Consider the following 21,278-nt stretch of genomic DNA (forward strand, 5'->3'; position numbering starts at 1 on the left):
ATTCTGTCCATATAAGTTATGAACAGAATCGGTGATAAAGGGCAGCTTTGGCGGAGTCCAACCCTCACCGGAAACGAATCTGACTTACTACCGGCAATGCGAACCAAGCTCTGACACCTGTCGTACAGGGACCGGACAGCTCGTACAAGGGGGTCCGGTACCCCATACTCCCGGAGTACCCCCCACAGGAGCCCCCGGGGGACACGGTCGAATGCCTTCTCCAGGTCCACAAAGCACATGTAGACTGGTTGGGCAAACTCCCATGCCCCCCCCAGGACCCCAGAGAGGGTATAGAGCTGGTCCACTGTTCCGCGACCAGGACGAAAACCACACTGCTCCTCCTCAATCCGGGATTCGACTATCCGGCGGACCCTCCTCTCCAGGACCCCTGAATAGACCTTACCAGGGAGGCTGAGGAGTGTGATTCCCCTGTAATTGGAACACACCCTCCGGTCCCCCTTCTTAAAAAGGGGGACCACCACCCCAGTCTGCCAATCCAGCGGTACTGCCCCCGATGTCCACGCGATGCTGCAGAGGCGTGTCAGCCAGGACAGCCCCACAGCATCCAGAGCCTTAAGGAACTCCGGGCGGATCTCATCCACCCCCGGGGCCTTGCCGCCAAGGAGCTTTTTGACCACCTCAGCGACTTCAGCCCCAGAGATAGGAGAGTCCACCCCTGAGTCCACCAGCTCTGCTTCCTCATCGGAGGACGTGTTGGTAGGATTGAGGAGGTCTTCAAAGTACTCCCTCCACCGACCCACAACGTCCCGAGTTGAGGTCAGCAGCTCCCCACCTCCACTGTACACAGTATTGATGGAGCACTGCTTCCCCCTCCTGAGCCGCTGGATGGTGGACCAGAATCTCCTCGAAGCCGTCTGGAAGTCTTTCTCCATGGCCTTGCCGAACTCCTCCCATGCCCGAGTTTTTGCCTCGGCAACAGCCGAAGCCGCATGCCGCTTAGCCCGTCGGTACCCATCAGCTGCCTCCAGAGTCCCACAGGCCAAGAAGGCCCAATAGGACTCCTTCTTCAGCTTGACGGCATCCCTCACTGCTGGTGTCCACCAACGAGTCCTGGGATTACCGCCACGACAGGCACCAATGACCTTACAGCCACAGCTCCGGCTGGCTGCCTCAGCAATAGAGGCACGGAACACAGCCCATTTGGACTCAATGTACCCCGCCTCACCCGGGACATGTTCGAAGCTCTGCTGAAGGTGGGAGTTGAAGCTCGCTCTGACAGGGGACTCAGCCAGACGTTTCCAGCAGACCCTCACAACACGTTTGGGCCTGCCAGCTCTGACCGGCTTCCTCCCCCACCATCTGAGCCAACTCAGTTGACAGCTCCACCCCCCCTCTTCACCCGAGTGTCCAAGAAATGTATTACATACAAACAGCATTGACTCCTTACAAGTCTGACAGGGTTTAAAAATAAACATGTCCATTTTACCCTTGTGCCTCAGGGTAAAACAGCACTTGTATCCAACTGGGCTCACAGCAGTCTGAGCAGCACTTAATTATAATGCCTCAAAAAATATTTACACACATTGAACTGGCCATCTTGATCAACTATGCCAGCAGATGGGGCTTGTTCATGTCCATGATACCTAGCAAGTTGCAATCATTTGCTTGTTCAACCTTCCCATTGTATGAGGCAGCCTTCAAGTGTAAGAACATAAAATGTGAGTGCTTGGGGCTCAGGCCAACAGAGATGATCTGTCCTCCTGAGCCCAGCACTGTATCACTTTACCTGTTACCCGAACTTAAAAGAAATTTAGTTTAAAGAGATCCTCTCCTGTTTTCCATTCTCAAGCTTCCAATAAAATGATTGATCCGATATGAGAGAAAGAGATAGAGAGATACAGAGATAGATAGATAGATAGATAGATAGAGATAAATAGATATCTTCTTATATATATATGTATATACACTCATACATATCTTCAAGTGAAAGTATAAATGACAACTTCACCCTTTTTCATCACAGACGTCTCTGTTGTTAGGAAGCATTTAACAGCCTCTGTCATGTTAAAAGGCAAAAAATTATCTTGACCTGACTGGAAGTCTGAAGCTTAAATAGCTGGTCCAGAATGGATGTTAATATTTGAAATGAGGCAGATCACATGGAGGCAATCCAGCAGTATGAGTTTGCTAAACCAATGTGTTGATACCTGATCAGCTGCTCCTGAGAGAGATCGATGGAAAAATCTGTCATACTGAGGCGAGACATTGACTTCCTACTACCTGCAAACAAAAAAACATCCTGATCAAATTTGGTATCTCAACTGAATTTGGTTCTGGTACCAACTTTTTATTTGTTGTTTTCTAATCAAATAAATCAGCTTTTTCTTACTCTTGTCTTTAAGGCTGGAGCTCTCTTTCCGTTGGTTTCCACTGAAGGTGTACATTAATGTGGCAAAGACACCTTTTCTGTCCATGAGCTCAATATAGGAGCCCATCTCAGAGATGTGGCCATCTTCCATTACCAGGATCAGGTCAACTTTAGACAGGAAGCTGAGGCCATGAGTCACCAGAACGCGGGTCTACAAAATACATGGTAGTACTTAAAAACTAGTATAAACAACACATTGCAGTATTTAGACCTTATTGGTCCCAAGTTGCTTTAAGAAGTCTGAAGTATCAGCCTAACATCTATGTTGTATACCACATTACAAATTCTGAACATATTGAAGTCCTTCCATAATTCTAGGTCTAACTAGTCTGTGGGGAAAAAAAAAAAAAAAAAAAAAGACACAAAGGGCTGTGGGAGGGGGGGATCCTGAGGCGTTCCCAGGCCAGCCAAGAGGTAGCCAAGAGATATAATCCCTCCAGTGTGTCCTGGGTCTTCCCCGGGGTCTCCTCCCAGAGGGACGTGCCCGAAACACCTCACCAGGGAGGTCCAGGAGGCATCCTGACCAGATGGAGGAGCAGCAGCTCTACTCTCCTCCCGGATGACCGAGCTCCTCACCCTATCTCTAAGGGAGAGCCCGGCCACCCTGCGGAGGAAACTCATTTCAGCCGCCTGTCAGTCAGAATAAGTTTTATGTAAGTTTTTTATATATGTAAACAATATAATGCCTTGTTATGGAATAAAAACACCATAACACAAAACAATGTACCTATTTACATGAATGTAATGTACTATAGGTGAGGGTTTAACTGGAGATGTATGGTGGTTGTTAGTCAAACTGAAAATTAGTCAGATGATGTTCATGGACAAAATATTGGCTCATGTTTGATTTGGATGTCTAGAGTCTTGTTTGAACAGGGATGGTCTATTGTAAAAAGTTGTGAAATTGTGGCCAAATGAAATATTGTTTGTAGTGCAGTAACCTTTAAGTCAGATGTGTAGTTGCTGTAGATGAGGGTGATTAAGTCCTTTTTTAGTGACAGACTGCTGCAGCTTGAGGTTGTTTGTACCTGTGTGTATGATTATTGTGGAAACTGATGGGTTCTGCTCTGCAAGTTCACAGGTGGAGTTAGTGATGCCATAGACAAGTGCACCTGGGTAGCAGAATGTGTGGCACCTGGATACACGGATATGTCTGATGATTGATGTTCTAACAATGAGTGCTTCTGGGTTATGTCCATGTGAGGGATGTGTGACCAAAGGAGATGAACAGGGGAGGGCAGGATGGAGGGTAGAAGTTCTCTGTGGAGCTGGTGTGAAGAGGGGCACAGTGCAACAAACCTTGGTGCAGATGGGATGCTCAAACAAAGTTGGAGGAGAGACCCACCGTGCCAGTGAGCTGCGAATCTTAGGAGAGTGATACTAACTGGGCTGGAATCTGTTGCCCAAATGAGGGAGTTCCTCAACACTCAACAGGTCATAACAGTTGACCGATAGAAATGCACCAGAGTGACACTCCTCTCTCCTCCATTGAGGACCGGCAACAAGCCAGGGCACCTGCCTGGAGTAGTGTTGAGATCACTGGGACATTTGGTCTGACGCCAGGCCAGGCTTTGTGCGTGGTGGTAGGCGGTGGAGGGACCTCAGTGGTGGGTTCATGGTCAATATTTGAGTTCACTGGGAGACATCGCTCCACCAATATCTTTTGCTTGATGGGGAGTGATGGTATCAGCCACCCGATAGTCTGGTTGTGCAGCGCGGAGGATAGTGGTGTCCATCAACATCTCAGCCTCCCAGATCTGGAGAAGATTGGATATCCTCCTCTCTAATTTGGACATCTTGTCAGCCAGACACACACAGTCAGCACAGCCAGACGAGGATGAATAGGTGAATGGAGCCATATCAGTGTCCAGTTTAACATTAGCTGCTGGCAGGTATTCTATTCTACAGTCATTTTGCAGACGCTTTTATCCAAAGTAAATATGTATAAAAGTAAGTAAATAATACAGCACCTTTCAAGATAAAAATCAAAAAGCTCCAAACAATACAAAAACTTTAAAACAGGGGCGTCCAAAGTCGGTCCTCGAGGGCCGCTGTCCTGCAGGTTTCCCATGTATTCCTGTTCCAACACATCTAGCTTCCACTAAATGGATCAAACAGCCAATGTCGTGCACAACTGATTAAGCTCTACTACTAATTAATTTGAATCAGGTGTGTCTGAGCAGGGATACATAGAAAACCTGCAGGATTCTGGCCCTCGAGGACCGGAGCTGGACACCTCTGCTTTAAAACAATCATAAAACTTTTTTTTTTTTTTTTTTTAAACATAGAAACAAATAAAACCAAGTAAAAGCAAAATTAAACATTTGTGACTTAAGCTGCTTTTTAAGAGAAATTTCTGACTCAGCCAATCTCAGGCTGAGGGGAAGAGGAGTTCTACATAGCGGGGGCCACTGCTGCAAAGGCTCTGTTGCTTTCTGTTTTAAGCTGTGTATGTAAAGCAGATCTCAGGGACCTGCTGGGAACGCATGGCTTTGAAAAGGTCTCTAATATAGTCAGGCGATTAGTTATACAGGGCTCAATGAATTAGAATCAGAATTTTGAAGTGTATTCTGCAAGTGATGGGGAACCACTGCAGCTTGATCAGTAGTTGGGTGACAATGGTGAATTTTGGTAATCTAGTCGGTAGTCTCGCAGCTGCATTCTGGACAACCTGGAGATGGCCCAGCGATTTTTCTGTTTAGGCAAGTAAATGTGGAATTGCAATAGTCGAGCCTGGTGGAGATGAAGGCATGAAAAATCCTCTCCAGCTCAGATGGTGAAACAAAGGGTCTCAGCATGGCAATGTTCCTCAGATGATAAAAACAGGAGCATACAAGGGACTTTATGTGCGTGTCTAAGAAAGTGCAGGTTCATAATTATGCCGAGGTTCTTCACTGTCAGCTTAATAAAAGGAGCAAGTGGGCCAAGACTTTCAGTTACTTTAGGGGATGATTTGTCCTGGGAGCAAACGAGAACTTCAGTTTTAGCTTCATTTATTTGAAGAAAATTTTCACTCAGCTCCTGACAGCCCCTCCCTGAGACATCACCTTATCACTGTGGAGGGGTTTGAGTGTCTTGAAGATCCTAGCAGCTATGTTGTTGGGGGCTTTATGCCCCTGGTAGGGTCACCCTTGGCAAACAGGTGTCAAGGTGAAGGACCAGACTTAGTACAGCTCAAAAACCTCTATGATGACCACAACCATGGGCGGAAATGTTCCCTTGCCCGGATGCATGTCAACGGGGACCCCCATCTGGAGCCAGGCCTGGAGGTGGGGTACGAGAGCAAGTGTCTGGTGGCCGGGCCTTCGCCCATGGGGCCCGGTCGGGCTCAGCCCGAAAGGGTTATATGGCCCCCACCTCCCGTGGGCTCACCATCTGCAGGAGGAGCCGTAGGGGTCGGGTGCAGTGTGAGCTGGGCGGCAGCAAGGGACGGGGACCCTGGCGGTCCGATCCCCGGCTGCAGAAGCTGGCTCTAGGGACGTGGAACGTCACCTCTCTGGTGGGGAAGGAGCCTGAGCTTGTGCACGAGGTTGAGCGGTTCCGGCTAGATATAGTTGGACTCACCTCGACGCATGGCTTGGGCTCTGGAACCAGAACCCTCGAGAGGGTCTGGACCTTCTTCCACTCTGGAGTTGCTCATGGTGAGAGGCGCCGAGCAGGTGTGGGCATTCTCATCGGCCCCCAGCTTGGTGCCTGCACGTTGGGGTTTACCCCGGTGGATGAAAGGGTAGTTTCCCTCCGCCTCCGGGTGGGGGGACGGGTCCTGACTGTTGTCTGTGCTTATGCACCGAACAGCAGTTCAGAGTACCCACCCTTTCTTGAGTCCTTGGAGGGAGTGCTGGAGGGTGCTCCTTCTGGGGACACCATTGTGCTGCTGGGGGACTTCAATGCTCACATGGGCAATGATAGCGAGACCTGGAGGGGAGTGATTGGGAGGCATGGTCCCCCCCCCTCCCCCCGAACCAAAATGTTTTGTTATTGGAGTTCTGTGCTCATCATGGATTGTCCATAACAAACACCATGTTTCAACGTAAGAGTGTCCATATGTCGCCTGGCATCAGGATTCCCTGGGCCGCAGTTCGATGATCGATTTTGTAGTCGTATCATCGACTACAAAATCGATGTAGTCGGACCTGCGGCCACATGCCTTGGACACTCGGGTGAAGAGGGGGGTGGAGCTTCAACTGATCACCACCTGGTGGTGAGTTGGCTCAGATGGTGGGGGAGGAAGCCAGTCAGATCTGGCAGGCCCAAACGTGTTGTGAGGGTCTGCTGGGAACGTCTGGCTGAGTCCCCCGTCAGAGCGAGCTTCAACTCCCACTTTCAGCAGAGCTTCAACCATGTCCCGAGTGAGGCGGGGGACATTGAGTCCGAATGGGCTGTGTTCCGTGCCTCTATTGCTGAGGCAGCCAGCTGGAGCTGTGGCTGTAAGGTCGTTGGTGCCTGTTGTGGCGGTAATCCCAGAACTTGTTGGTGGACACCAGCAGTGAGGGATGCCATCAAGCTGAAGAAGGAGACTTTATCGGGCATTTTTGGCCTGTGGGACTCTGGAGGCAGCTGATGGGTACCGACAGGTTAAGCGGCATGTGGCTTCGGCTGTCGCCAAGGCAAAAACTCGGGCATGAGAGGAGTTTGGCGAGGCCATGGAGAAAGACTTCCGGATGGCCCCGGGGGTGGATGAGATCCACCCGGAGTTCCTTAAGGCTCTGGATGCTGTAGGGCTATTCTAGCCGACACGCCTCTGCAGCATCGCGTGGACAGTGCCTCTGGTCTGACAAACTGGGGTGGTGGTCCGCCTTATAAAAAAGGGGACCGGAGGGTGTGTTCCAGTTACAGGGGAAATCACACTCCTCAGCTTCCCTGGTTAACAAGGGCATGTACAAATACATCAGGCGGGTGGAAAACGTGGGATAAAGTTATTTCCAACGATGGCTGGTGAGTTTACCAAAGAGAGACATCCTGCTGCATTCGTTGCTGTGGGTTGCTGTTTTCCACTTCGTTTTCAGGCTCTGATTCAGGTTCCAACATGTAGGGCTGGATGCTATGTGTTGACATTGTAGTTTGTTTTTTTTATTGAGTTCATATTAGCCTAATCCTTCTGTTTATGAGATGTTACAATGACGGTGAAAGCAGGTGCGGTGCGCGCTCCCGATGTAGTGCAGTGGCGGGAGGCGGGGCTTAATGCGGAAGAGTCTCAATCCACTCGTTTTGCCCACAGGCTGATCTGACAGCCTACGGAGAGGGTCGGTCTGAAGTAAATAAAGCCATTTGTGACAATAACCCGACCAATCCCTGCCCTTCTGGGCTCAGAAATAAAAATAAATTAGCCTGAAATGCACATAATAGTTCCACTTTAAGTGCAGATCTGGATACCCCAACCCAATGTTTCAGCCTGTCTTGCAGAACTTGATGATCTATCATGTCAAAAGCTGAGGTCAGGTCCTGTAACATTAACCCAGAGCAATGACCTGTATTGCTCTGCATCAGGATGTAGTTGGATACACTGAGCAGGGCCATCACACAGTGTTGTGAACCTAGCAAAAACCAAATTGAAAACGATTCAGGATGTTGTGTGTCTCTGGAGCAGCTGTAAGCTCCTTAAGAACCTTTTTTTCTGAAATCTTAGAGATAAAAGGCAGATTAGAGATGGGTCTATAGCAGCTAAAGACAGAAGAATCAAGCTGAGGGTTTTCAAGAGTGGATGTATGACTCACTCTAAAATAGCCAGGGACCTGGCCAAGCAGAAGAAAGGTGTTAATAAGTGTGAGCACACAAGCGCCAATGGCCTGGAAGACATCTTTAACTAAGGCTGGAGGTATAACATCAAGAGAGCAGGAGGATGCCTTCACTAATGTGACCAGCTTGGGTAGAGAAACAGGTGAAAGGTTATCTGTGGTTATTGGCTGGGTGTGACTGGGAACAGAAAGTAACACAGCTCATGAGAAAATGGAGCTTCTCACAGAGTTGACTTTTTCAATGAAAAGGCCAAAAAAAATTCACAATCTACATTTGAGGCAGGGCCACATAACTGTGCTGTGGGTATTTCTTATTAGCCGGTTCCTTTTAGTCAGTCACCACTACCTGCTTCGTTCGTTGGTTCCAAGTCTACATGCACTTAGCCTCTTGCATTTTGTATATTTAAACTAGAAATGGTGAGGGGGCGGTTAGTGTTTTTTGTGTGTGTGTGTGTGTGTGTGTGTGTTTCTATTCTGCTCATAATATTTAGGATAGGAGGGTTGGTCATGTTGGAATATTTTAAACTATAAAGTGCTTTAAGTTGCATATTATATGTTGGAAAAGCACTCCATAAATAAAGTGTGATTGATTGATTGATGAAAACAATGAGGTACGTTTTGTTGGATGCTGTACTCTCGATCAGGATGCTGAACATACCCGGAGACTTGACAACATATTCAACAGGCTGTGCTGACATTTGAATATCAAGATGTTTCTGCAAACTATGACTGCAACATGGTTCCCAGATTCAATCCATTTAGCTGCCGAAGCTGAACTGGTGCTGGTTGGATTCTGAATGAGAGCTCATTCAGTACATAGGCAGTACATAAGCCACTCTGTTACCTTTAGTTTCCTCTCATTTGTTTTTCTCTACAGTTCTGCCATTGTCTATAGCCTTTTAAATTATCTATTTTTGACAAAGCCTCTTCATTTAAATGTGACTGACACTTTCCATGTTTTTTTTTTTCTTTTCCCTAGAAACCTTTCATGTTTACCGATCTCATTATGCAACTTTTTAGCAATTTTTGCAATGATTCCTTTAAACTCTGGATCAATATGAAGCTCCAGTAGGGTGAAGAAATCAAAACTGCTGACATTAAAAAAAAAAAAATTGAACACTAATACATAATCCGCTATCACAAGCCATTTGTGTCCCTCTTTCCATTTTAAATAGTGGTCGAGCTCAAGGCAGACTCCAACCAGACATGGGCAGGAGTTGGATAAGGCAGTGGCTGCTCCTTGCCCAGAGATGCTGGCTGCTGGTTTTTATACTATCATTGTTGACCAAATTTGACTATTATGTGAACGTTTCTGTTTGTCCAGTCATTCAGTCTTTACTATTTCTGGTAATTTTTGGCATAAAGAATGATTAAATACATTCACCTTTCATAGCAACCGCAAATTTCTCTTCTCAGACAACTAGCTAGTACACACCTTTTAAGTGCCCTATTACTTATAAACTTGCACCATCTATCATAGAAAGTATTATATGGCTTTTTGACTGCTTTGCCTTAAGGCCAGAATGTTTGCCTATGGGTGGGGGTGGGAGCTAGGCTAAAGAACAACCAACTAAATGACCAGAGGGGGGTACAACAAAGAAGAATGGGGTAAATCCTCCTCAAACCCCATTAAATCATACCCTGGGTCTAAAAATACCTTCTTTGATGTAGTATGTCTTCTTTGCTTGGTGCTGAAAGCTGGTATTGTGCCACTAAAAACCTCATCTTTAGTCTCATTAAATTTAAAAAAGGCCTCAACACCAGATAGGGCCTGAGGCTGCGTGAGTTTCTTTAGTGCTGCCAAGTTCCTAATTAAAACAGATGCCATTATGTAGTCAAGCAGGAGTATTAACAATGTTTGTACAGACCACAGTGGAAATGATGACAAAAACCCCTGCAGTATCTCACCTTATCTTTGAGAAGTCCCCTTGGTCCAATGACCTGATCAAAGATATGTTGTCCCACATGAGCATCAACAGCCGATAGTGGGTCATCCAGGAGGTAAATGTCTGATTTCCTGTAGACAGCCCGGGCCAAGCTCACCCTCTGTTTCTGTCCTCCAGAAAGATTTAGGCCCTGAAGTCAGCAGACAAAAGATCAATTTACCCATTACACTGAATCATTCAATCATTTTCTGTGACTTATCTGGGGTGGGGTCACAGGGGCAGCAGTCTAAATAGGGAAGCCCAGACTTCCCTCTTCCCTTGCCACCTCTGTGGGGGGATCCCAAGGTGTTCCTTTTGTGGATAAATTCTACATAGAGGACACGGCAGCAGCCAATGATGGCAGGAAGAGACTAAATTTATTACAGACTAACACATTTATTACAGACTAATACAGCTTCAGTGGGACAAGGGGAAAGCCTCCTTCAGGAGAAAGTCAGTCACTTATATAGGGCTCATCCCTAGAGCCACACTTCTTTACATGGGAAGGCATGTCACAAGTTGCTAATTACACTGTCCAAGCTGACTGGTGATGTTGGTATAGTTGCTATGTTACATCAACAGATATTGTTTACCAGGTGCAGAAGTTGACCTTAGATCAAATCTAACTTCCACATTCCCAGGCCAGCCGAGAGATATAATCGCTCCAGCGTGTCCTGGGTCTTCTCCAGGGTCTCCTCCCGGAGGGACTTGCCTGGAACACCTCACCAGGGAGGTCCAGGAGGCATCCTGACCAGATGCCCGAGCCAAGACTCAATTTGGAGGAGCACTGGCTCTATTCTGAGCCCTTCCCAGATGACAGGGCTTCTCACCCTATATCTAAGGGAGAGCCTGACCACCCAGCAGAGAATGGTGGCTGGGCTTACAAAACTCCACCATTAAATACTCCACTAAATTCTGCAGGTAAAAAGATTTGTTAGGATAAAGGATCAGTGTGTGGTTAACCTGCCTCTAGATGGTCCTCTGAAAGTAGGTGTGTTGATACCTTCTCCCCGATCTCAGTACTGTCTCCTGCAGGAAGGATGTCTAGGTCTGGCAGTAGAGCACAAGCCTCGAGCACACGATGGTACCAACTCTCCATTCGCTCGCCACCAAATAAGATATTGTCCTTCAGAGAGGCATTTTGAATCCAGGCTTGCTGTGGGACATATGCCACTGAACCCTGTAGAGACAGTCCAGATAGCTTTGACATAATTTATAGATATCATTTTATCTTTTTCTTTCTACAGTCATTTGGCAGATGCTTTTATTCAAAGTAACTTACATGTGGTAAGTGATCAATTAACTATAGTAATTAACCTAAAATGTATCTCTTGTGGGTGGGAGGAAGCTAGAGTACCCAGAGAGACCCCATGCGGAGAACGTGCAAACTACACATAGAAAGGCCCCTATTCAAACTTTCCCTCAGGCCAAGACTCCACCAACGACCAACAACCTTCTTGCTGTGAGGTCACAGTGTTAATCACCATGCTGCGCTATTTGACTGTAAATAGAAGTGCAATTGTGACATTCTCAAGCTATTTATTTAACAGCTCCACTAAAAAGAAAATTAATAAAAAGCAAACAAACTGCACAGAAAGAAGGAAATGAAAAAAATGCAGAAAAACCAAACAAATGGAGAAAAACAAAACTATTTATGATGAGATTATACATGAAGACTTCAGAATATACAATAATTCAGCTGAATAGACAAGAACACTTCAATTTTCAAATCTTAATGCTGGGGTAGGTAATCTTGCTCAGAGACATGTTACTCTGGTTGAAGTGGTTCCTCGTCTTAATAGTAGTCTATACATTCTGTAATCATAAACAATAACATAGACCCTTCAGTTTACTGTAAATCTGTAAAAACTCTGACCAATCCAAACGTTCCCACCCAAATGGAGTTGGTCATTTCTTATATTTCCTAAGCTTCTTCTCCCGGCTCCCCTCCTCCCCCTCCAGCAGTGCATACCTGATAGCCACACCCTGCATATAAACAGCGTGTTAGGATGAAAATACAAAGCAGAGAAGAAGAAACTCGGAAGGCAAACATGGCTGAGAAAATGCAGGAAGGAACTCCCTGACCTGGCTCGACCCAATGCCTTGGGTCACGCAGTGAGAAAAACCAGAGGAGGAGGAGCCAAGACAGGGCGCCATGTTCATATCTTGCTAGCTCCCCGACATCACCTACCCCAGATTAAATACTGACAATAAAAACAATCCCAAATCTTCCATAACAGAATCGACTGCTGTTTGCAACAACTTGTCAGTTTATTTCAGAAATAAAACTGCACTGGGGATGGTGGAGGAGAAGCAACCTCCTTGGGCACGGTGACCGGTGGAGATAACACTAAAGTTTTACCCTGAGCTTTCAAATGTATTCTAACTGTAACCATCAAAGTTATTGAAGTTGGAACACAAGGAATTTTTTTCCCCTTCACCTACATTTTCTTCTATTTTTCCTATATGCTATTCAATTCAATTCAATTCAACTTTATTTATATAGCGTCAAATCACGGCAATGCCATCTCAAGACGCTTTACAGACAGAGGGGAAAACATAATGAAGGCCAATTCATAATAGCCTATATAAGGAAACCAACAGATTGAGTTGAGTACAACTCAATCTCCCATCCTGAGCAAGCACACTGGCGACAGTGGGAAGGAAAAAACTCCCTTTTAACAGGAAGGAAACCTCCGGCAGAACCCGGCTCAGGACAGACAGAATGTCCCTAATTTTGGCTATATTACGTAAATGAAAGAAGGCTGTTTTAGTAACCTGCTTAATATGTGGGCCAAAGGACAGGTCAGGGTCAAATATTACTCCAAGGTTTCTCACTGTAGCACTGGAAGCTAAAGTAATGCCATCCAGGTTCATTACAAAACCGGAAAATTTAGCTCTGAGTTTTTCAGATCCAACGAGAATTACTTCAGTCTTATCTGAGTTTAAGAGGAGAAAATTTCTAGATATCCAAGTCTTTATGTCTATGAGACAATTTTGTAGCCTATTGGGCTGATTTGTTTCATCTGGTTTAAAGGATAAGTATAGTTGAGTATCATCTGCATAACAATGAAAGTTTATTCCATGCTGTCTAATAATTTTGCCTAAAGGGAGCATATATAGCGTGAAGAGTATTGGTCCAAGTACAGAACCTTGAGGAACTCCATGACTTACTGTAGTTTGGGAGGAGGACTTGTCATTTACATGAACGAACTGAAGTCTATCAGATAAATATGATTTAAACCATCTTAACGCTGTACCTGTAATTCCAATCACCTGTTCTAGTCTTTGTAACAGAATGTTATGATCGACTGTATCAAATGCAGCACTAAGATCAAGCAAGATAAGTACGGGCACAAGTCCTTTGTCTGAGGCCATAAGAAGGTCATTAGTAACTTTCACCAATGCCGTCTCAGTGCTATGATGAGCTCTAAATCCTGACTGAAACTCCTCGCATAAATTATTTCTGCTCAGGTGGGCATGTAGCTGAGCTGAAACTATTTTCTCCAGAATTTTGGACATAAACGGGAGGTTAGATATAGGTCTATAATTTGCTATCACCTCTGGATCCAGAGATTGCTTTTTCAGTAAAGGCTTGATTACAGCAGTTTTAAATGATTGTGGTACATATCCTGTCACTAAAGACATATTGATAAGATTTAGTAGTGATGTATTAATTAAAGGGAAAATGTCCTTAAAGAGGCTCGTTGGGAGAGGGTCTAAGATACAGGTGGATGGTTTAGATGAAACTATTATTTTAGTTAATTCAGAGGGTTGGACAGGACAGAAACTATTTAGACACAAGTCAGATCCTGGTTCTAAGGATGCTTCGGAGACCACAACAGGCTCAACATTATAGGTAGAAGGAAGAATATTGTGAATTTGATCTCTAATAGTATCAATTGTATTCCTGAAAAAATACATGAAATCATCACAGCTAAGTGAGAAAGGAATACATGGTTCCACAGCGCTCCAGCTCCTAGTAAGCCTGGCTACAGTGCTGAAAAGAAACCGAGGGTTGTTTTTGTTTTCCTCTATCAATGATGAATAATAAGCTGTTCTTGCCGTACGTAAGGCTTTTTTGTATACGATTAAACTTTCTTTCCAGGTTAAGTGAGACTCCTCTAGTCCTGATGAACGCCATCTGTTTTCCAAACACCTTGATGCCTGTTTTAGAGCTCGAAGCTGGGAATTAAACCAGGGAGCCTTCATAATCTTACCTAATTTCTTCTTCTTTAGGGGGGCAACATTATCCAAGGTTGTACGCATTGAAGCTGTTATAGTATCAGCATGCCGATCAATCTGAGCAGGAGTAAGGCTTAAAGGGGGACTCTCAGTCATGCTAACACATGGTAGATGTGAAAAAATTGATTCAATTGATTGTTTAAATTTTGTAATATTATTGTCTGATAAACATCTACTATAGTAGAATTTATCTTTGGTCAGTGAGTAATCAAATAAAGTGAATTCAAAGGTTAAGAAGTGATCAGACAATACAGGGTTTTGAGGAAATACTTTGAGCTTATCAGTCTCAATACCAGATGTTAGAACAAGATCAAGAGTATGACCATGAGAGTGAGTGGCTCCATGGACATTTTGTGAAAACCCAATTGAGTTTAGAATAGAGCTAAAGGAAATGTTTAAACTATCATTTTCATGGTCAACATGAATATTAAAATCACCTAGTACAATGACTTTCAGTAGTCAGCACTAACTCAGACAAGAGATCAGAGAATTCGGTCAGAAACTCGGAGTAAGGTCCAGGTGGGCGATACACTAATGCTAAAAGGAGCGGTTTCTCTCAATTCCATTTTGGATGAGATAAATTTAATGTCAGGAATTCAAAGGATTTATAGTTAGTTTTGTGCTTAGGATTAATTAATAATTCTGACTGAAAAATAGCTGCAACACCTCCTCCTCTGCCTGTAGTTCTAAGAATGTGAAAGTTTAAATAGTTAGCTGGCGTAGCTTCATTAATACTAACATAATCCTCTTGCTGTAACCAGGTATCCGTAAGACAGAATAAATCAATGTGGTGATCACCTATCAAGTCATTGACTAATAAAGACTTATTTGGGAGGGATCTGATATTCAGTAGGCCACACTTTATTGTCTTATTTTCAGATTTTATTAGATCCATTGTTTTTATTTTTATGAGGTTTTCACGATTAACCCCAGAAGTGTTTTTGTGTTGTTTAATTCTTACTGCTGGGAAGTTGTATAAGGTCGGAATGGGGTTTTGGGTGGGCGGCGGCAGGTGGGAAGCCGCAGAAAAGTGTGTAGGACTACAATTCTGCCTCCTGGTCCCAACCCTGAGTTGTCAATTTAGCTGACTAATAAAAGAGTCCATATTGCTAGATAAGAGAGCGGCTCCATCCAACGTGGGATGGATGCCATCTCTCCTAATAAGACCAGGCTTTCCCCAAAAAGCGCTCCAATTATCTATAAAACCCACGTTGTTATCGGGACACCACCTAGACAACCAGCGGTTGAAGGATGACATGCGGCTAAACATGTCATCGCTGATTAAATTTGGCAAGGGACCAGAGAAAACTACGGAGTCCAACATGCTCTTGGCAAAGTTACACACCGAAGCAACATTAATTTTAGTGACCTCCGACTGGTGTAACCGGGTGTTGTTACCGCCGACGTGAATTACAGCGGCTCCCGGCTGCGCGGGAACTGCTGAGGGACGGCTAGGTGGGCTAGCTGCCCTGGCTGGTAGCTCCGCACTGGCTAATGGGGGCTTGCTGACTAACTGCTTCCCTAACTGAGTGCGGAGCTGGGCTTCTAACTCACAGAGCCTCGCCTCCAAAGCTGCCAAGCTGCTACACTTAATACACCTACCATTATCACTAAAGGAGGCGGAGGAGTAGCTAAACATCAGACACACCGAGCAAGAAAAGGCAGGGGACCAGGGTGTGGGAAGCGAGCTAGCAGCCATGCTAAAACCGAGTGCTTGAGCTGTTTAAGTCAGTAAACAGAATGAAGGTGGTATCAAGAGGAATCTTGTTGTATATTCATATTTACTTTCATTCTTGAAATTCACCAGGTGATGCATAAATACTCTAAAAGCTTATTTTTTCAACTGTGCATTATAATAAAAGTCAGAATAAGTTTTACAGTCATCATTTTTATATATGTAAACAATATAATGCCATGTTATGTAATGTAAACAAAATAAAAACATACAACACCATGACAAACCAATTTACATATTTACAGATTAACAGTTGTGGGTCTCTGTTTTAAACTGTTGTCAAATAAATAGTGTTTGTAACAAGTTGGAGAGCAGGATATGTAGCTGTTCTGATTAGTTTGGGTACTGGTGGTCTGAAGGGCAGGAATGTGTTGTAGTCTTGAAATAGGAAATGTCTGAGAGACTGTACAGATTAGAAAAAACGGCTCATGGGCAGGCCGCCGCCAGTTAAGGGGTTAAATCATGATTTGAAAACTTTATTTGGCACCTTTTTTTAAGGTGGCAATTTTTAATTCCTCATACTGTAGTTTTTTTTCCAAGCATTTTCAGTCCCTTTTTTATTTATTTATTCACTTTCTTTAGTTTTCTTGTATGTTTGCTTGTTTTTAATGCGCTCTGCTCCTTGCTGTAATGCTGTAATGTTTTTATGCAAATAACTTTGAATTGTCTTGTATACGAAATGTGCTTTACAAATAAACTTGCCTTGCCTTGATACTTTTAGTAGAGTAGATTATTGTAATGCCTAGGGATGGGAATCGGAAACCGGTTCTTATAGAGAACTGGTTCCTGGTAATTAGATTCCTTGGAGTCGTTCATCTATCTGCATAAACAATCCTATTAACGGCTCCATGTCTGTTAGCGTGATGACGTCATGCAAGCTTGGCCAAATTTTACAATGAACGACAATAATAAGGCCAGTAGCAACACATGTGGAGCTTTCATCACATTAAAGGGGGCGGGGGGTACATCCGACATGCTTAAACATTTGACCACATCTTAGCAATTAGTTTACACAATGTAAAGTTTTTGATAGCCTGCATAGCTCGCGCAAAGCGGGAACTTTCAGCAGCACTGGGTCTTCCTCTGTCTCAAAAGTCCCAGGTAATGTTAAACTCCTCCAGGTCCTGGTGACTGGTGTCAGCAACATCCTGTATGAATAATTTCTATCTCATATTAGAATTTAGTTCATGAGGATGGAAAGAGTGAGGCAGGCTGCCGCATACCGTAGCCATGCCTGTCATCGAAGCAGGGAAGACTAAAATGACAGAGGTGAAAACAGATGACTGTCACCGAGCAGTGTCTACATTGTGGTGAAAGGTTTGCACCCTGTTGAAGCCCCTTAATTTTGCTGGGATATTTCACTGCGTATTGTCTGGCATCACACAGTTGAATATAAGAATTTTCAAAATGTTATTTTAATGAATAAAGCTGTTTTGTCTATTTCCACAATATTTTCTATTGGGAGCTGACAAAGACTCTCAACCCAAAATCTCAACCCCCAAGCAAAAATAGTTAAAGTAATCATTTGGTCCCTGCTTTGTAGAAAGTTGAAAAGACAAACATGATCTCAGACCTGAAGGATGTCATAAGGCAGCCATTACAGCTGATGGATGGACAAGCTTTACTGGAGATCACTCCCTATCAGTAACATTGCATATCAGAGAAGGTCAGAATGAGGAAAAAGTCCTGAAAACCAAAGCAGTCTATGAATCACAGACAGCTGTGACAGAGGAGGTTGAGAGGGTCCTGGAGAAGTTTTGAGTAAAAGAGAAGGTTGTGGTAGCCACTGTGGATAATGCAGCAAACATGGATGTAGCTGTGAAAAAGCTGAATATGATCAAGCTTCCTTGTTTTGCACACACATTAAATCTTGGAGCTCAGAAGCTGGACAGCTGCAGCACAGTGTCCAACTGGGCCGTCAGGATTTGTTTTGTGATTGTCTGGATGAAGAGATCCCACATGGCAAAGTAGTTCGAGGAGAAACAACAATTTTCTGGTAAGAATACATTTTGAATACTTTAAAATGAACAGCTTAGGATCAAGGTAAAATGACAACATATGTTGTTTGTTTGTACACTTTTGAGGCCTCAGCTCATGCTCCTCTTAGAAGTAAGGACAAGTTGGAATTCTCTGTTTCTTATGAAGGAACGCTTCTGTGAGCACTTTTCAGCTATCCAAGCTGCAGCCTATTGAAAAGAAGAAGTATGTATTGTTTGGGGGACAATGACTCTGGTTTTGCAAAGTTTTAATGAAAACTTATATTTTTAGACTCGCTAGAATTGGCAATAAAGATGTGAGGAAGGCAGAGGAGTTTGTGCTGCTGACAGGTAAACGTTACATGTCCACGCTTGCTGTCTCCAGTGACAAAAGTCCAACCGGTGGCCAGATACTACCCATCCTTAAAAGCTGGCCGAGCGTTACACAGTGTGAAACGAAGACTCCGCATTCACCAGGAACATCAAGAGAAACCTTTGGAATGATCTTTCAAAACGCTACAAGGTAAATTAAATGATGTTAATTGATCATTGTAGTAATATACACTGAAACCCATTCACATTCTATATTCATTTTCCCTAAATTTGTATTGTTTTTCTTCTAATTTAAACTTCAGGATGAGGATATCCGAGCATTCCTGGAGGAAGCCACTGTGTTGGACCCCAGATTTAAATCCAGGACTGATGGGGATGAAATCTGGGACAGAGTTAGGGCTGAAGCAATGGCAGTAAACACACATGAAACAACAGAAGAGGTATTTCAACTTGTAAATGGCTTTAGCTGTAGCTAGTTCAGTAAGTTTCATGGTAATTTTTTAAAAATATTTTCTTTGAAAGCTGGTACAATGAGGAGAGAGACAAATGAAGGGAGAAGAGGATGGAGATGACTTTGTGAGTCTTGCTGTTTTTGTAAATGGTAGATGTGACGGTAGATGGCATGTAATATGACTTTAATTCCAAATAAACCTTGATCACAAGGTACGTTATAATTTCAGACGCCACCCACAAAGCAACAAAAGAAGACGGCTTAGAAGAACTTTCTGAAGAAGAGGACAGTGAGCTTTTGATGGTGCAGCTGCAGCAGCCTCCCATCTCTGCAGCACAGAGAGTGCATCAAGAAGTCCAACTAAATCGATGTCTTCCTCCCATTCCAACAAAGGACAGTGCCACTCTCTGGTGGTGGATGAAGAATGACACATTGCCATTCTTAGAAATTTAGGCTGAGAAGTATCTGTGTCCAAGCTTCCTCCACCCCATCTGAGAGGGTGTTCTCCACAACTGGAGACACTTTAAATCCTGAAAGATCTCATATCCTTCCTTCCAAAACACGCTTAATTTTCTGCGGAAAAACTGTTAATGTACTAAAGTTAAGAATTGCAATGTTCATTTAAAAGTTTTCATTTTGCAACTTAATCGAACTTTGTTGGAGCTGACTACAAAGTGTCTGTGCATACTTTGAATTAAAGTCTAACTGTAACCAAAGCCATTTATACTTGATTCAATAACTCAATGAGAATCAATAAGAGAACCATGAGGGAACCGAATCCATAAGCAATATTGATGATGGAACCAGATTCACTTTATTTTTAAAAATTCTCATCACTGATGCCTGGCTCTCTGGTGTTTCAGAAGACAGCATTGTAGATATACAATTTCATCAGAACTCAGCGGAATAAGTTCTGATGAGGACCACATGGTGGAAACACATTACACCAGTTATAAAATTGTTGTGTTGGCTTTCCATCCATTTCAGAATTGATTTTAAGCTTATTTTAGTGGTTTTTAAATGCCAAATATCTTCTTGGGCCTTCTTATTTGTCTGACCTGCTTTTTAATTATGAGTCACCGGCCTTAAAAATGCTGACATTAAGACCAGCGGGTGATTGGATACAAAAACTTGTTGAGACCAGCTAGATCAGCAGTAGGCAACTCCGGCCCCCAAGGTCCACATTCCTACAAGTGTTCTGAATTTCCCTGCTGCAACACACCTACTTTAAATCAATGGCTAATTAGCAGACTTGTGCAGAGTTTGACATCAAAGTCTGCTATTTAGGTCTGATGTGTGTCAGTTTTGCTGCAGTAGAGAAACTCTGAACACTTGCAGGACTGCGGCCCTCAAGGACCGGAGTTGCCCACACTGAGCTAGATGGAGAAGTGAAAAGGGCAATAGGCAGCTGTCTGGAGCTAGTGGGAAAGTTACCCATGTCAAAATGTATAATTAGTAAAAGATGAGGTAAACCAGTAATGTATTGCTTTGGAGAGGAAGGCTAAAAAACACTGTAAAATGTCTGTCAAAGATTATGTAAAGGGACTACAAAAACCAGGTAGTATAAAACTGGTTGCAAACTGCTACATTCTTCCTATGCAAGGAGGTAGCATCTCTGTGGTTCAGACTGCGGAGACCAGGACTTCTCAGAAAATAAGTCTGAGTGGAGACATCTGCGCAGGAACGTCTTAGGATTTACCATTTTCCAAACAGCTACTGATTTATTATTGGACTTCTGAGTTTTCCTGGCTTTCCCATGTCGAGGATGAGTTGGAGAACCCGTAGATCCAGATGAATTTGACAAGATTAACTCCATCCGCACCTTGAAGTTGTTGAACTAATAGACACCAAATAGGTTTTTGGACAGTTTTCACCAGGCTTTCTCAAATCCTTTCCCTAAAAAAGTAGAAGTTTTTGGACTGTTTTGAGGGTTTTCATGAACTCAGCTTTGTTTCACCGCAAACCAATACATGGACTGGAAAAGAGTGGCTCTCTCCAACAGCAGCACATTTTCTGCAGTCTCATTACATTATTACATGATTTTAGGAGCATAGTTAAGCATAAATTAATCTGGGTGGGTTTTGAAATTAGACTACAGGTCTTAAGCAAATTTTATAATCATGACTGATTTACATTTCAACACAAACACACTTGATTTTGAGTTGATTTTCTAAATTGATGAGCTGCCATTTATTTATTATTTTCCTTGCTAACCTGCTTTAATAAAGTAGAAATCCTGCATTTAACACTGAAAAGCCAAAAAAAAAAAATCAAGGTTTTCCTGCAAGTCCCCATCCCTTCTACAACTTTGTGTGTTCACTCTCACCTGGTTAACTGTCCCTATTGTCATGCAAAAATCCTGTAGAACAACCAGATTTAGAACTGGATTTAGTTTCTCCCCCTAAAAAGGTCCTTACCATGCTTTTCCTACTAGGCAAGGCAGAGCATTGGCCATTTTTCCAGACTCAGTAACTTTGTCAGTAAGACTT

The 21,278-nt window shown here is 43.8% G+C and overlaps 1 protein-coding gene across 1 annotated transcript in view; it reads right to left on the bottom strand.

The window, feature by feature from the left end:
• The window catches only part of LOC306768564 (multidrug resistance-associated protein 1-like), a gene marked incomplete at both ends in the record, with an annotated part of 243,670 nt that overhangs the window by 43,731 nt on the left and 178,661 nt on the right, over positions 1–21,278 (bottom strand). The window contains 4 exons of the mRNA XM_079256972.1: positions 2,169–2,241; positions 2,351–2,540; positions 10,033–10,200; positions 11,053–11,229. Coding sequence (XP_079113098.1) covers positions 2,169–2,241; positions 2,351–2,540; positions 10,033–10,200; positions 11,053–11,229 — 608 coding nt within the window. The remainder of the gene's footprint in view (positions 1–2,168; positions 2,242–2,350; positions 2,541–10,032; positions 10,201–11,052; positions 11,230–21,278) is intronic.

The sequence above is a fragment of the Telmatherina bonti genome, assembly GCF_933228915.1.
Source record: "Telmatherina bonti genome assembly, chromosome: 17".
NCBI classification, from domain to species: domain Eukaryota; kingdom Metazoa; phylum Chordata; class Actinopteri; order Atheriniformes; family Telmatherinidae; genus Telmatherina; species Telmatherina bonti.